At 33.5% G+C, this 17945-nt stretch overlaps 2 protein-coding genes across 7 annotated transcripts in view; one reads left to right on the forward strand and one right to left on the reverse strand.

Moving 5' to 3' along the window:
- The window catches only part of Fcp1 (RNA polymerase II subunit A C-terminal domain phosphatase Fcp1), a 28040-nt gene extending 17235 nt beyond the window's left edge, over nucleotides 1-10805 (forward strand). For 2 of the 3 annotated variants that reach the window (XM_072540889.1, XM_072540887.1), the window contains 3 exons: nucleotides 3264-3405; nucleotides 3504-4235; nucleotides 10259-10397. In XM_072540889.1, coding sequence (XP_072396990.1) covers nucleotides 3264-3405; nucleotides 3504-4228 — 867 coding nt within the window. In that variant the 3' untranslated portion in view covers nucleotides 4229-4235; nucleotides 10259-10397. Of the gene's footprint in view, nucleotides 1-3263; nucleotides 3406-3503; nucleotides 4236-10258 lie in introns of all 3 variants that reach the window. The other variant, XM_072540888.1, reaches the window with a different exon arrangement.
- Nucleotides 1-17945, reverse strand: part of LOC140447945 (uncharacterized) — a 47794-nt gene that overhangs the window by 12591 nt on the left and 17258 nt on the right. The window contains exons 5-6 of one of the 4 annotated variants that reach the window (XM_072540891.1): nucleotides 17311-17443; nucleotides 9747-10202 (exon numbers count right to left, since the gene is read on the reverse strand). In XM_072540891.1, the coding sequence (XP_072396992.1) occupies nucleotides 17377-17443 (67 nt within the window). In that variant the 3' untranslated portion in view covers nucleotides 9747-10202; nucleotides 17311-17376. Of the gene's footprint in view, nucleotides 1-9746; nucleotides 10203-17302; nucleotides 17444-17945 lie in introns of those variants that run through there. The other 3 variants (XM_072540893.1, XM_072540892.1, XM_072540894.1) reach the window with 3 other exon arrangements.

Below are 17945 nucleotides of genomic sequence, written 5' to 3' on the forward strand. Positions count from 1 at the left end.
CTGCATTTATAAACTTTCGGTTGACGTTGGCGTTAAAGATCACATCTCAATTTCTAACCTTATATTTTTGATTTGGTATTATTAATTTTTGCTTGAAAATTAATACAATGGAAAATGAAAATGCTCAGCCTTTGTTAGGTGCAGTGGCACTTATACACGATACTTTGTATTCGAGCAGCACTGAGCCTTCGAAACAAAATACAACGTCGATACAAACGGAGACTCATTAACCAGAACGGAAAGACAAGATGTAATTTTAATTATTATACAAATATAAAAAACTGGGATACATAGAAGTTTTTTAAATATACCAGGATACAGGTTCCAGTATTTGAAAAATTACTGCAAATGGTAAAACCAAAAATAAATGTAAAGTATCGCTCTGATGGAATTTCTAATATATAGGGATAATATTTTAAATTATCTAAACTATTTCACTTTATAAACATAAACAAATAATTTAGTTTGATTTGTTTGACAAACCTTGTCACTTTTTCGGTATCGCTATTGGCTGCGATGACAAAGATACATTTTTTTTTTAAGTTCTGTGATCATGATTACAACCACAGAAGGGTTGGGGTATTCTGTGCTATAACGGCCAACGGCAAAAGATAAAGTTGGTTCATCTTGAACGGAACCGAACGCCAACGCCAACGGCGAACGATGTTTATAAATAAACATACGAGTTTCCCATTTGACCATGTTGTAACGTCACCACCAGCGCCAACTCCAACGTAAAGTTGTCTAAAGTCTTTAAGGTTCTGATAATTGCTGCACCAGTTTCTCTCTTGGGGACGCAGGTGAGAACTATGGGACGCTTAGGTATGTTATTAGAATACTTATTTCCTTATTCTATAGCTTATTTCCACAGAACCTCCACAGCCCTCATCACATCATTAGTCGATTTCTTGGTATATTCACTATATATATATATATAGTCGACTCCCTCTATAACGAGAACTGAAATGGCAGACTAATTACCTCGTTATAAGCGGATCTCGTTATATCAGACAACAATATTACTGTGCATACATATGAATATGTAGTTTTCTAAACCATTAACTTCCTATAGATAAGCTATTCGGAGCAATATAAGTGGCTAATAAATATTGTTTGAATGGCGTTTTTGAAAAAAAGTTATTTACTTTTATTGTCAATGAAATACATTACAACAAAAAAAGAGTTGTTTACTAATATTGTCAATGATATACATTAAAACAAAAAATCTGTACTTACATTTTTTTCCAACTACATAATGTATAAAGTGTATTGTCAAGAATACCATAAACTATTGCTTCTGCAATTTTAAGAACTCTGTCATTTTTAACTGCTTTAAATTGTCCAGTATCATCCATTTAAAAAGGTATTTATTTATAGCCACGACCGAGCAAAAAACGTAAAAAAACACGTTTTTGGATCTTATTTTCTCTCGTTATAACCAAATTTGCCTCGCTATAGAGGGTTATAGTCCAATAGAAATTTCTCGGGACTTAGATTTAGAGGGAGTATACTGTATATATATATATATATATATATATATATATATATATATATATATATATATATATATATATATATATATATATATATATACATATATATATATATATATATATATATATATATATATATATATATACATATATATATATATATATATATATATATATATATATATATATATATATATATATATACACACTTTGTTTTACTTATATTAAACTTCCAACAGTGTGAATGAAACTTGGATTAGGTTCGTTTTTCCAATTGATAACTAGTAATTGCAATGTTTTGTACACATTTATGAACAAATGAATGAATTGAAAAGAAAATTGCTTTAAAAATGTGTACAGCATTTAATTCCTATCCGAGCGCTTTCGGCTTACAATGTCATCTTCAGAGCTATGCTTCAATTTTAAAAAAATACCTTTATAATAGATCCCATCGGTCAAAAAAAGAACAAATTTTTTCATCAAAATTTAAAAAATATAAAAAAGTTTTCGAAAAGACATCAAAAAGAGAGCACAAAAAACAAATTAAAAGGTTTGGTTCTGGCATCCATCAGGACTGTGCTAAGGTCCATCTTACTTTTCAATTAATTCATCTGATAAGTAGTAGTTGTGAAGTTAAGGGTTATTTTTGATATTCTTTTTTATTAATGATTGATACACACACTATTGATGAAGTTCTACATTAATTTAGATTTGGACTTCATTCGTAACGGTTTCTTTCTTTTTTCGAGATGCCATATTTGTTATCTTAATCCCCTAATTTAATTTTTGCAAGCACTGGATTTATCATTCTTTGTTATATTGCTGTAGGACTTTTTTTATTTCCCTCTAGTCTGCTGGACTTCTAGTATATATGAATTATGTTTGTAGTTTTGGGATATGTTATTTTCTTATTATATCACGTGTTGTTAATAATACTGGAATTTATTTCGGTAACACTTCGTAATTTTATTACAGGTGGCTAGTGTTCTTATTTGATGTTGGTATATTCGTGTTATTTGGTTTTTGAGGTCTGATATTTGTTTACAGACTACATTTTTCATACTCTTAGTTGTAATATATATAACATACCTTTTCGTTGTAATTTGATTAAGTTATCTTTCTTCAAGAAATCTATTATCTTAATTATCTATTATCTATTAATATTTGTGCCGCCACCCCTCCGCTCCTACTGAATTATAATAATAGTCTCCCGTTTTATACAACTTCGCGGCTTTGGGAGTATAGCAGGGTAGTCTGCTATATCTAGGGCCTACGGTATACAAGGAAGGTAACATGGCCAGTGCTACGCTTCAACCGCCTATTATTACCCCTGGTTTTACCCAAGGTACTCATTTTATTCAGGCTGAGTCGACCTGGGGCTTATAGGCATTTTTAAAAATGTCTAGTTGTTCTTGCCGGCGGTAGGATTCGAACTCCGGACCACCGGCGTGCGAGGCAAGAATCCTACCGCTTGCGCTACGCAGACCCACACGCACGCCTCCTACTGAATTATTATAGCTAAATTATAACCAGTAGTAGAAAGGACGACCCCTTATAGCAGTCTGGTTATATAAAACAATAATTGTATTAAAATGATAAAAATTATATTTCTTCTTCGTTTACATCTTAGGAGAATTTGTTGTTTGCTAACTTTATAAGGACATAATTTTGGTTCATCCTTAATGTACAAGGAAGCTCTAGTAAAAACAGAATATAATTTACCTTTGTATGCCTTCTCGTCCGACTGATACGCATTTCACATATTTTTAGAAAAAAGGACAATACAGATGTAGAAAAATAGAAGAAAATATTTTTAAACAAAATAAACGACATAAGACTATTTCTGATAAGAACAACATAACTGAGGGAGGCTACTTAGAAACTCACATGTATTCACAACATATAAACCGAGGTAGGTTGATCTGATGGCATAAAAATGAAGTATTTATGTAGGTTTAATAACTACATTTGTAAAATTAAACAAGACAATGATAGACTTTATGTTTGCAGACTTTCCTGAGAATGGAGTTAGTAATCAGGCGAAAGTTGAAAAGCATGTTTATGAATTGTCTTCAGACAGACAGTTATCATCTGGTAAACATGGGGATGCCGTAGTCAAATGGACTTCTTATTTAAGAAATGGTGTTGATGGAAAGACAATTCATCACTTGAGGAAAAAATATCCGATCGCAAAAAAATTAAAAGCTCCGAAAATGAACAGCCAAGTAAAAGTATGTCTAAGGAAACATCATATAAAAAATGACGATAAGTTGTCTCAGTTACAAAATAATTTGGGTACGAGTTTGAGTGCCATTGGTTCCTTGGTAAACAGATTAGTTGCAAATCCAGAAGAAGTTAAAGCAGAACAGATCATTTCGATACTTACAGATAGTGCTAAATTACAGTCCTGTGTTCATCACGGGATGTCTTTATTCAGACGTTATCCAGCTTCTTTTAAAGTTACAGACTCAGCTCGCAAAATATTAGCAACGCGTCCGATTGATTCATACATTTTTGGAAAGAATTTACAAACATATATTGTAACAAAAGAAAGCTCTGATTTAAATAAGACATTAATATTGGCAGAAAATCATATTTTAACAGCAGAGCCCCACTCAGGATATTCTGATGATAATCAAGTAGAATGCCAAGATAATAATTTAATTTTTAATCTAAACGAAGAATCGAAAAGAGAAGACTTACAATATAAACAGTCGGATGAGTTCATGGAATAGACATGAGGTATGTTAAATTTCTGATAATTAACTTAAAATTTTGTTCTAATAAACGTCGTGTGTAATAATGTCATTTGCGTGATAACGTGATGAACAGTTTTTAAAATTAATTTTGTTTAACCCATAACCTCAATCAAGGAGCTAGATAGTAAGAAATAAATTTCGAAATGTTGGTTCGATGGGACCATCTGTGATGTTGGTTCAAGATGCCACGTTAGTCCTATGGAATCAACACAAGTTTTGCATTAACAGGCCGTATTGGTCTTAAGGACTAATGCTTGGGATGTTGGTGCTTGTTTAGTAATAAGTAACTACTGGATTACACTACCCGACGAATGGAAGAAAAGTATAGTATGCCCAATCTATAAAAAAGGAGACAAACTCCAGTGCAAAAACTACCGTGGAATTTCTCTACTATGTACAGCGTATAAAGTCCTCACGTATATTATAAACCAGCGACTCCAACCACTAGCAGAAAATATTATTGGAGAATATCAGACGGGCTTCAGACGGGGAAGATCGACAATGGATCAAATATTTACAGTCAAGCAGGTCTTGAGCAAATCGTGGGAACACGACATTGATGTTCACAACGTGTTTGTAGACTTCAAACAGGCATACGATTCAGTCAAAAGGGACAGACTATACTATATATTGGCAGAATTAGCAATACCACATAAGCTGATTAGACTCATTAAAGCCACAATGGATGAAACTCAGGCATGTGTACGAATACAAAACAACCGGACAGACTTTTTCAAAATCTCGCAGGGACTAAAGCAGGGAGATGGGCTGGCACCAACATTGTTTAACCTGGCACTGGAGTATGCGGTTAGGCAAATGCAAACTGGACGAGAAAACCTACTGACCAATAAAACGGTTCAACTGGCTGCCTACGCCGATGATATTAATATTATGAGTAGAACATCAACAGGAGCACAGGAAGCATACGCAGAGTTAAAAACACAAACGAAAAGGCTAGGTCTGGAAATTAACACAGAAAAAACAAAAATAATGGTACAGACGAGAAGAAATATAATCCCACAAAACATTATGCATGAAGATGACATTGAAACGGTTGGAAAGTTTACATACCTGGGAGTAGAAATATATGCCGATGGAGCAGAGGATGGAGAAATACGAAAAAGGATAACGCAGGCAAACAAAGCTTATTTTGCCCTCTCCCATATATTTCGGTCTAAAAGTGTCCACCGAAATACAAAGATGAGAATCTATAAAACTTTAATTCGGCCAATAGCATGTTATGGCAGCGAAGCATGGGTCCTGAAAGAAACATCCAAAAACAAACTCGACACATTCGAAAGAAAAGTACTGAGGAGAATACTAGGACCTGTGAGGGAAAACGGAATCTTCAGAATTCGATATAACAACGAGCTCTATCAACTGTATAAGGAAACACCCCTGTCAGACTTCATTAGAATACAAAGATTGCAATGGGCCGGACATGTGATACGAATGGGAGAGGATAGGCTACCAAAACGAGCACTGAACGCCAGAATGCAGGGAAAGAGACCAGTTGGAAAGCCAAGAAAGCGCTGGGAAGACACAGTAAGCAGCGACGCACAAGCACTTTTAGGAGTCCGTGTATGGAGAAGAGCAGCCACAGACAGACAAGGGTGGAGGCAAAAAATAAAGGAGGCCAAGGCTCATTTTGGGCTGTAGTGCCGTAGAAGAAGAAGAACTACTGGATTACTGGCCAACGAGGCGTACAAGCTATCTGCTGTGTACAGAATTTGTGCGATTTATGAAGTAAGACGAATGTGATCCATGGTCAAATCCATGCATTTATAACTATATGTTAATAATAAATATAGGTTTTTTAATACAAAAATAATGTTACGTCATTCAAGATTTACGACGTCAGAACCTCACAGCGTTGCCAAAACATCAGAGTAATAAATAAACGTGGGGAATTTTCAAATTATTAACTATTTAAGAATATACTAGTCAATTGGATTTTTAAAATGAAGAGAAAGATAACACAAAAATTTATAATTTTAAATAAATTTTAAAACTCAATTACTGAAGCACTGTAAATAAAACAATAACTTTTATTATGTAACACTTCATCTAGATTAGGGAGAAATCAGACATTAAAAAGGGCTGGAAAAGCCAGTGTGACAAAAAAGGAAATAAAAAGTCGTATATAAAAGAAAGAAGAAATATTTAGGAATTAATGGAAATAATTGCAAGAATGTAAAATGGACAGAAAGAACTCGGGCAGCACAAACACGAATGAAAGAGGTGTATCGATGGTGTATTGGTTGAAAGTCCAATACATCTGAGACAATATACGTATAGAACAGGATTCCCTACAAAAACGACACTGCACCATCTCGTACAGAAGGTGGAGTACGTTATTGGAATCCAAGCGGTAATGCTGGGTGCATTTTTCGATGTAGAGGGAGCATTCGACAACAAGTCCTAAGAAGCAATAACAAGAGCGATTCGTCTAAAATGATTAGGTCAAACCAGCTGCAACGGGCTCTGATTTAAGTTACAGAATGGACTTCAAATGTAGGGCTTAGCATAAGCCCCCAGAAATTCAATGGAACTTACCGAGACTTACTTGGAGTCAGCATATAGAATAAATAACCAAGAGAGCAGTAACTACGTTCCTGGTAGCCAGACGCACTTATGGAATAATGTGAGGTTTAAATACAAAGAAGTATCATCCTCAAATGGATCTCCTTGTGTATCATTCCACCTTGGAAGGTGACTGACTGACTGAATTTTGACATGTACAATCGGATAATCCAATCCAAATCCAGAATCGTGCGTCCAACACACTATCAGGATAAAAAAAGTGGTACAGTAAGCGGTACTATAGATTAGCGTATTTTTGTGTATTTTTAAATTTTAAATATTTTTAAAATCGAATAAAGCAATAATTTTATTATTTAATTATAATTTTTTTTATTTTACGATTTTTTTACGATTTTACGATTTTTTGTACAATCATCGATTTACAAAGTCTATTTATTTATTTAAACAATTTTTTGTACATTCAAAAGTACATAAAACCGCTGTTAGTTAATATCCTTGTTATAGATTTTATTAAAATTGAAAAGTTTACATGTTGTGTAACGGACTCGCCTGGTCGAGCAAATGGACTCTTCAAACTATTTCGAGTCGCTAATTTCGTGACGATCGCCTCAGCCTTTTGCTATAGAGAAAAATTAATACAATGCCAGTATACAAGCTTCGCTTCAAAAATCTAAGGATGGCAGAAAAAACCAAATAGGTCAGTATTAGAAGAATAACGGAAAATAAAACTATCAAAAACAATAGAGCTGGTGTTGTTAACATAACAAGGACGAAACTTGTAAAATTAGATTATGTAACGATATTTTCTAACAAAAACCTCCTAAAGAAAAAAATAAATGGGAAAACGGAAAGGAAAACCAACTACTGCAGCGGTAAAGTTCAGCGATTCCCTCAGTATACTCGCCCTCCTCCAACTTCTCTTCTTCCAAAAAAAAAAAACAAAATTTAATATTCTTAAAACAAATTCTAGCACGGCCCTGGGCAGCCTACTGATTTAAACCGACCTTACTTCTCCCCGGTCAGAACAATTAAAGAATATTGATTTAAAGATTTTGTTTAAAAGTGATGAAAGGATTATTGAAGTGACGGACTCGTTACAGCCTGTCTTCTGGCCACGCTGTAGAACATAATTTACAATTGATGTAGTTATTAATGGTTCAAATATCACTTTTTTTTAAACCACTTTACGCTTTTCCTAAGGAGGTTAAATTTCAGTTAAAAATATGTATATTTTAATGTTTCGAATTCCACTTTGGAAATAATTGTTAGAAGAACGTGTACATGGTCATCGTGGCAACAGACATCGATGAAGAGAGATTTAATTATTTATGCATCGCTGCCAATGTGTTTCTCATTTCGTATAACTTAGCTGAAGCTAAGTTGTATGAGATTGATGAGAAGATGCTAAGCATTTTACTAATGCAAAAACATTTCCACCAATGTCGTATTTCATAGTTTCGTTCATAGATTCTTCTTCTTCTTCTTCCTATTTTATAAATAGGCAAAATGCCTGTTTTACTTCGGTTTTGAGCCTCAATTGACGTTGTCTGACCATCTTTTCCTCGGTCGTCCCAATGATCTTCTTCCATTTGGCGATTTGTCTCTTGCTATTCGTACTATTCCATTTTCTGTCATTCTTTCGATGTGTTGATTTCATTCCACTTTTCTTCTTTTGGTCCACGCGTTTATTTCCTCTATACCACATCTCGCTCGTATTTCCTCACTTCTCACTGTCGCTTAGAGTTTGGTCTCTATTGTTTCCAGTAGTTTTTGTGTTTTCGCCGTATCTGCTCTTGTTTCCGTTGTGTACGTCATTATCGGTCTTATTGTTGATTTATATATCCTGGTTTTCGTTTCCGTTGTGAGGTATTTGTTTCTCCAGATTGTGATGTTGAGACATCCTGCTGCTCTGTTTGTCATGTTCACTTGTTTTTGTACTTCTTCTTCCACGTTTCCGTAGCTTGACAGTTTTATTCCCAAGTATTCAGTTTCCATCACTTGTTCTATTATTTTGTTATTTACGACTAGTTTACATCATCTCGGTTCCGCTGATATCACTCTCGTTTTAGTTTTCTCTGTTGAGATCTCCATGTTGTATATGAGCGCCGTATCTTCGAATTCTTTAATTAATCTTTGTAGGTCATCTTCATTTTCGGCTGTTATTAGGGCGTCGTCGGCGTAGCATATTATCTTTATTTCCTTTTCTCCCATTCTATATCCTCTTCTTTTTTTAACTTTCTTTATGATTTCATCCATTATCAGATTAAATATTAATGGGCTCAGCGAATCTCCTTGTCTAATGCCAGTTTCATATTTGATAGGTTGCGATAGTTTTCCTTGACATCTTACCATAGCTATGTTATCTTTATATATATTCTCAATGGTTTTTACTAAATCCAGTGATATTCCCTTTTCATATAATAAATGTATCGCGTCCCGAATTCTCACTCTATCAAACGCTTTCTTCAAATCTATCAGACACATGCTGGTTTGTTGTATTCCAGCGACTTTATTTATTTTATTTGTCTTATTACAAAAACTGCATCCGTGCATGATCTACTTGTCAGAAATCCTTGCTGTTCCTCTTGCAGAGATATTCGTTCGGTTTTTTTGTCGCTATTATTCTTGTTGTCAATTTGAGTGTTGTATTTAATAGATTTATTGCTCGATAATTATTGGGATCTTTCTTATCTCCTTTTTTGAAGAACATCACCATGATCGCTCTCCTCCATTCATCTGGTATTCTGTTCGTGGCGATTATTTTATTAATAAGAAGTTGCAGTTGTTGTACAAGGTGACCACCTCCATATTTTAAGAGTTCATTTGTTATTTGATCCTCTCCTGGTGACGTTCTGTTCATAGATTGACGTCACTAAATGAGTGAGTCAGTTTCATGAGATTTTGTAAGACCAACACCACACACAATACGTTGATCAGTTTATAATAATAACTAAAGTTTATTTTGTTTTATTGTTTTAAAATTAGAAATGTATTTTACATAAATAAGCATAAATGTATGAGTAAATCAATCAATAGTAAACGTTTTATAAGAGATAACTTCCAGTTATTGTATTATTTGTAATGGGCCACTGGCTACTGACTACTTCTTGAATGAGTTGTTTTGGCCTCTGTTGATAATTATTGTGAAGTTTATCATTATATATTATTGTGAAGATTAGTAAGGAGTGTATATTTTATTAGTATATTTAGTTGAAGTTTTTTGTAAACTCATATGTTTTGTGTTGAATGAAATTGGGGTTGATTTTTATATCCATTTGATTTGTTGAAGTCATTATGGACATTACGTCGTTGTACTTGTTACATTGCTTGTGCTGACATAATTCTTGTTAATAGCTACAGGTTACATAGGGAGTTTCCATATTTCCAGCAGTACGTTTTCTTTAACCTATAAATAATTAATTTCTGTTAAATATTTCCAACACTAATGTTTACATTTTTTAGGTGGAAGATATTTTAGAAGACGACGACAGTGAAAGTAGCGAGGAAGATATTAAACAAAATTTTGGCGAAAAGTTGATGTCAGACATTCTTAGTAAAACATCAAATGAAAGCAGCAGCAGTAGTGAAGACTCTTTAACAGGAGAATACCCTAGAGGTTACAAGAGAAAGAAGTTTGAACCAAATGTAGACGATCTATACAACAGTACTGAAGACGAATCACCTAGTGTAAAATTTAGGAGAGGTGAAAATGTACATGATATGTTGGATTATGAACAGGATGATACTCAAGACAGTACAGAGCCAATTGGTGATGTCGACGACGGAGAATGGAATATGATGGGTGCCGCCTTAGAAAGAGAATTTCTGTCAAATAACTAAATCTAATCGGTCTTTTTAAAGAAAATGTTTTACTGTTGAATTACTGTAAACTAGCGGTTAAACGTTAAAAGTGTTGCATGTTCATCTTATGTTACTGATTCATTATTGATGTAATTTTATTTAAAGTAGACATTTGTAAAATACAATAAAATTATTCGTTTTCCAATCATTTGTCTACATATATATCTAACTCCTCCAAAAAATCAGGTCTCTAGGAATCGACGGCATTCCTGCAGAGCTTTTCAATGACGGAGGTAATGTTATTATACAGTGTGTAAAAGCCAAATGGAATAAATTCAGTATTTAGGTTACTGTACATATTTATAAAAAATCCCGAAACACGACAAATTTAAATTATAACTTGACATTCTTTAACGTGAAAATGCAACTCCTACCTTCAACCCCCTTAGAATGACAGGTACAACCCCCAATTTTTAAAATAGGAAGTATAGGCTTGTGATATATCGTTTGAAAGGTATTTTCATTCTCCATTCAAAAATGTTGTCGCTTTCAAGTTTATTAAGATTAATTAAGATAAAATAAATTAAAATCATGTGGTTACCGAAATTCGCTAAAATATACTTAAAACTTATTTCCCGTTTAGGTCTTGATAATGAGAAAGTGAACAAAAACCATAGCAATGTGGTTTTTAGATGGTAATCATTAAAAGACTTTAAAGAATTTTCGCGGCAACGTTATTTTAACACGCATTAGTAAATTGTTTTATTTAAGTTGTCAGTATTATAATTTAAGTAAAAAGTTTGTTCAATTCAATTCTGAAAAATGGTTAGATTAACGGAAATGCATAAAATAACAGTTTTACAAATGATTGGTTACGGAGATAACACCCGAACACAACAGGAAGTAACTCGCCTATTTCATGAGAAATTTCCTAATTTACCGCCTATATCCCAAGGAACAATAACTAAAATAGAGAAGCAGTTTCGCGAGTTTGGTCATGTAAAGCAGATAAAAAAAGCAGCTGCCAATGCACTGAGTGATGAACTCAAATTAGATGTGTTGCTTGAGTTTCAGGAAAATCCACATACATCGAGTAGACAGGCATCCACTACATTCAATGCTAGCCATACATCGATAGTAAACATTAAAAGAAAATAAATTGCATCCCTATAAGATGATACCTACTCAGGAGCTCATAGAAGACGATTTTGATAGGAGAACTTTTTTTTTGTGAGCAAATGATGGACATGTTGGATAACAATATTATCCAATTAGAAGACGTTATGTTTTCTGATGCGTGTACTTTTTCACTTAACGGTCATGCTAATCGGCAAAATTGCCGCTACTGGGCCACGGAAAATCCTCACTGGATGAGAGAAGAACACACTCAATACCCTCAAAAGGTTAATGTTTGGGCAGGGATTGTAGGAAACAATATCATTGGTCCCTTTTTCATTGAGGGCAACAATTATTTGGCACTACTTCAAAATTATGTCATTCCAACGTTAGCAAATTTATATCCCCTCCCAATCGGTGGATAGGGAGACGAGGATTGATTGAATGGCCAGCGCGATCATCTGATCTTACATTATTAGATTTATTTTTATGGGGATATGTGAAGAGCCATGTGTACAAAACTAAACCTTCTGATTTAAATGACTTAAAAGAACGAATAACGCTTGCGATTAGGTCGATCACGCCTGTTATGTTAAATAATGTTAGAAGACAGTTTTATTTGAGATTAGGATGTTGCCAAGACGTTCGTGGTGAACATTTTGAACATCTACTTCATTAACGTTCATAGTTCTTTTTCGTGTTCTACATTTTATTACGTTTTGCATTACATTTTAGTTTTTGATTGTATTGTAGCGAATTTCGGTAACCACATGATTTTAATTTATTTTATCTTAATTAATCTTAATAAACTTGAAAGCGACAACATTTTTGAATGGAGAATGAAAAGACCTTTCAAACGATATATCACAAGCCTACACTTCCTATTTTAAAAATCAGGGGTTGTACCTGTCATTCTAAGGGGGTTGAAGGTAGGGGTTGCATTTTCACGTTAAAGAATGTCAAGTTATAATTTAAATTTGACGTGTTTCGGGATTTTTTATAAATATGTACAGTATCCTAAATAATGAATTTATTCCATTTGGCTTTTACACACTGTAGATTAAATCTACAAAATAATTGTCGAAGTCTGGAACGAAAAACAAATGCCAGAATAATTGTGCACTCGTGTGGGGTTCGCTAGTCCTCCATCGGGTGCCTCCCCAGATGATGGATAAGGGAACGTTTTCCAGCTATGCATGGTACCGGGGAAATGAAGTACCTAAGGTAGACCAAAACTAGCACACAGCGTTTGACCCAAAGCGCGCGGCTGCAAATAGCGTCTGTGTCCAAAGGATCTGCTAAAATGCAAACCAGAGAGGGTAACGTGAAACCACTCTGGTAAATATTTTCCAAGAAAACTACAACGAAAGCACAAAAAGAAACAGCCCCTAGTCCCTGATAGATCTTTGATGATCAAGGGGTGTGAAGAATGGTGCCGTGTGTTAACCAAATAGATTATGTATTAGTCAGCAAGGGATATCACAACGCTATCATCAGTGCGAAAACATCCAGGAACTGACAATAATTCCGATCATAATCCTGTTGTAAAAGTACGCGCAAGATCACTAATAAATAAACAAAAACCCCAAGACAAATTGGACATCAAATTATTGCAAAACGACACTAGATAACAGATAGTACATAAAGAATTTAACAAAAATTTAGGAAATATAGACCAACATCGAAGGACAGATTCCAATGACGTAAACATTCTGTGGAAATCTACTAACACATTGGCTACCACCATAAGAGTCTTAGGTAAGTTCCCCAGGTGCCAAAGTAAAAAATGCTTACGAAACAATATTTATTCATACAAATGGTTAATAATACAAAGTAAGTTTACATTCTTACAAATAAAAAAAATAGCAAGATCACGGGTGATAATAATGCCACTGCAGTAAAATATTATTATTACACACGTATGTGCCACTAGTATCACCAGTGGTCGTCAACAACTTAATGCTTTTTAGTGAAACATGTCACACAGTAAAATTTTTTCAAACATTACAAAATGTAGAAACAAGTTTGGGTTTCTTTTGAGCTTCTTTACTGCCTTTTGTTGCAACTGTTTCAGTGTAACATTGGTTACAACGTTTTCTCTTCTTCCTATTTTTTGTAGTTTTGGCATCGGACTGTAATTGACTAAACTAAAGATTAGCATTTCCCGAAATAAGATAACTTGCTCTTTTGGTGTGTTGAAGGAATTAAATATTATTAAACTATTGATGACAGCCTTATTCAATAAAAATTTAATTGCAGCTTTATGGTAGGACCGAACAGTTTTTCTCAGAGGTGGGAAATAGCTTGCGAGTTTATCTGAGACGCCAACACCATCTTTTCCTTTGTTGTAGTCTATAATTGCTTCAGGTTTAATTATAGCTACACCATCTTTCTTATGTTTATCTGTCTCTTTCATGTCGATTCCATGTCTGGTCGTCAAGAAGAGGACATCACGTTTATCGTGCCATTTGTCTATTACAATGCCATCGCGATGTTCCTTTCTAAGTATCTCTCCTTTTTTTAATTTTGCGGAAAGTATGTCTTCTGGAATATATTATCTGTTTTTAAGTAGTGTCCTTAATAAGTGACTATTAGCATCTAATAATTGTTTTGCTAAAGGCACAGACGTGTAGTAATTATCGGTTATTACAACTCTTCCTTTTTGTAGATGGTCTTTTGCTAAATCTAGTACAATTTTTCCAGATAAATCCTGCTCTTTATTAGCCATTTTGCCGGTATACATAATCATTTTTAGAGTATAACTTACAGGATTACATAATTTAAACAATTTCAAGCCAAAGTGGTAACGCTTTGAAGGTATATATTGTTTGAAAAGTAGTCTTCCTTGAAAGGGAATCATACTTTCATCAACAACTAGTATTGAGCCAGGATTACATTGTTGGGCACAACGTAATTGTGTCATTTCAAATAATTTTCTAATTTTATGGCAACGATCATTTGGTAAAGCAGCCGTGTTATCAGCAAAATGTAAGAATCTCAAAAGAAGCTGAAATCTGTTTCTCATCATTACAGAAGAAATAAAAGTAAAATTATACAATGGTGACTTACTCCAATAATCAGCAATTTTGGAAAGGTTGACAATTCCCATATAAACATAACACAACCCAAAATTTTTTTTCTACCAATAAAGAAAAAAAAATTTTTTTTCTTTATTGGTAGGTTTCCATGAATGAATTCTGGATTTCGGTTAGTCTCCTCTACAATACAATAAGTTGTAAAATTGCATCATCGATCAGTTTTCTGTATACATGAAAAGGAGTTAGTTCGGTTCTATTTTGAGGATAACTATCATCATATACATATGATTCATTACCAGGAAATTGTATATCGAGACGTAAATGAGTACCGTCAACATCGTACCATTCATCGTCATTATTTTACTGTTCGTTAGATTGTACCGATTGTTGTGCATTTTCATCCAATAAACTTGAATCACTGTTACATTCATCTTCTTTATCAGATTCTTCTTCGTCACTCGGGTTAAATTCTGAACCAGATAACAAAAATTCATTAGATTTCTCCTCTAACAATTGGATCAGCTCCGCCTCTGTCAACTTTTTATTTTTTTTTTGGCATACGCTGCGTTTTACTTGTACTTGGTAAATTATCCATGATATGAAAAACAAATTCCAATTAAAAAAAGTAACTTGATTATACTCGGTTCTCTATTGCCAGTCCGAACTCTCTAGTGAATTTAGTAATTATTTTTTTTGCGAAGTTAGTTACTTTTTGACAGACTAAAAGTGGCTGGAAATTACTATACAACCAAGCACACGTACTCATAGCCAATATTAATAGTAAACAAACTAAATAGTAAATAAAATAGAACTTTGGGAATTACCGACAATCAATATTTATTTATCTGCACCATATAATAAATAGTTATGTTAAATTATAACAACTAAAATATATTTTTTAAATATATACTAGCCAAAATTTTATGGGTTTAGTATACACTTCCACTATTTAGAATAATGTTTTTTAAAGAAAGAAGTCTGCAATAGTAGGATACTTGAGCTATTAATACTGAGAAGTAGGAATTGTTGTGTTTTTGAATTTTTCATTAATTAAATGTAAGCAAAAACATTTGAGGTTATGTAAAATAAATACTGTAATATTTTGTTTATCTTTACAAATAATCCAGCAAAAAATTTTAAAACAAATAAACTACATATACTTACTTCATATAATTTAAAATTCACAAAAAAACTGCTAATTCCGTAGAAAAACTTGATCATGAATGCCACTAATTGTTTCTACAACGCCTTATTCCCAACTGTTGTTACAAGCTATTTACGACATTATCGCGCCTAACAAAAGAACATAAGCAAGCTATGGGTTCCTAGTGTGCCACAGTGAAACTAATTGAGCGTCCTCATAGTGCCGACTGTTATAATAATTGTGAAAGTTAAATACACAGAAGTAACACCGGTGATCCTAATGCACAATAATTGTAATCTGTTAGTTAGGATCGCCAGTGATCCCTATGGCAGCCAATGTGTTAAAGAGCAGATAAACAACGTAACAGACAAACATTTAAAAGCAACACCCAGACAGAACATAGAGGAATGGATAACAGAAGAGATTTTGCAATTAATAGACAAATGAAGAAAATCCAAAGGAAAAGATGACAAGGGCGGAGAATACAAAAGACAAAATAGAATATTTCGAAAAAAGAAATAGCCGAGGTAAAGAAGAAATGGCTAGAAACAAGATGCGTTGGAAAGAAAGATTGGAAAACAATAACAAGGGACTGTAAACCAACATTATAAATGCTATCAAACAATCAAAACAAATAAGAGCTCAGGTCCAGATGGGATATACCCAAAAACTTTAAAATCAATCAGTGAAGAGAACATCGAAATATTTATCATTTTATTCAATCGCTTCTATGATATAGAAACACATATCCCAAGACTAGCTAGAATCAATATTCATCACTCTAACGAAAAAGCCAGACCACCCCACTGCAACGAGTTATGTTTGATAAGCCTTATTAATCATGCAGTCAAAGTCTTACATAGCCGAATCTATAAAAAGTACGAAACACTCATTGGAGACGATCAGTTTGGATTCAGAGCCAGCATGGGAACGAGAGAAGCACTGTTAAGTTTATTAGTTCTGGGCCAAAAATCCTATGGTCAACAGAAAGATATACTTTTTATACTTCATAAATTTTGAAAAAGCATTTGATAGAGTAAGAAACGATCTAATATTAGAACGTTTGCAAGAAGTCGATTTAGATGGGAAGGACATTAAGCTGCTGAAAAGCTTCTACTGGAGCCAAAACGCCAGAATTAAGACGGAAGGTTCCACATCCGCCGAAATTGAAATTAGCAGTGTTACAATATTCTGATACTGAAGAAATTATCTTGGCCGAATAATCAGAAAAAAGAATAAACGATGAATATTAAGTCAATGTATTTATTATTATTTTTAAAGATATTAACTTGGCAAATGTCTATTGTCCTCTAAAGTAGGTATGGAATGTGAAATGAGCTGGTCAGACAGTAAGATCTGTCGTGTCTGCGAAAAAAGAAACTGCATAATAATTCATAGTATAATTACCTACTTACAATTATTAGTTTTTTAGATTTACAGCTATTAATAGTTCTTTACTGGAGAAAATGATATGGCCTGGTTTATATTTTTTCAACAAAACTAACTTGTGTGCTATTATTTTCACATTGAAGACTTTTCTGGGTAGATCTAAAAGAAAATACACACGATAGTTTATTAGTACTGTGACACTTTAATCATGGCAAAAACTTTAAAGCTTGATATACTAGGAATTTGCGAGATGCGTTAGCCTGGAGATTTACAATCTATTGTCGTAGTAATAAATATTCACTGGAATGGAGTTAATATCATTGTATATACGGTATTACAAAGTAACATTATCCGATCTGTACAAATATCTATCGGAATTCTGAAAATTCGCGCGGACCAGACAGAAGAATTCCAATTCACAGAGATATCCGAAGAAAATGTTGAAGCTAAGGAAATTTCGACGTGAGAAAAATGTAAAGAAATTAAATACTTAGATATAAATAGACTTTTAGACATAAATAGAAATAAAGAAAATACACTGGAGAACAGATGGCACATTTCAAACTTTTGAGAAGATGAAACTGGTGTGCACACAGAAATCGAAAAAATTAATTTGAGAAACTTCAACAAAGAAATAAAATGGAGATGTAATGTTGACAAA

Source organism: Diabrotica undecimpunctata, chromosome 8 (assembly GCF_040954645.1).
Source record: "Diabrotica undecimpunctata isolate CICGRU chromosome 8, icDiaUnde3, whole genome shotgun sequence".
NCBI classification, from domain to species: domain Eukaryota; kingdom Metazoa; phylum Arthropoda; class Insecta; order Coleoptera; family Chrysomelidae; genus Diabrotica; species Diabrotica undecimpunctata.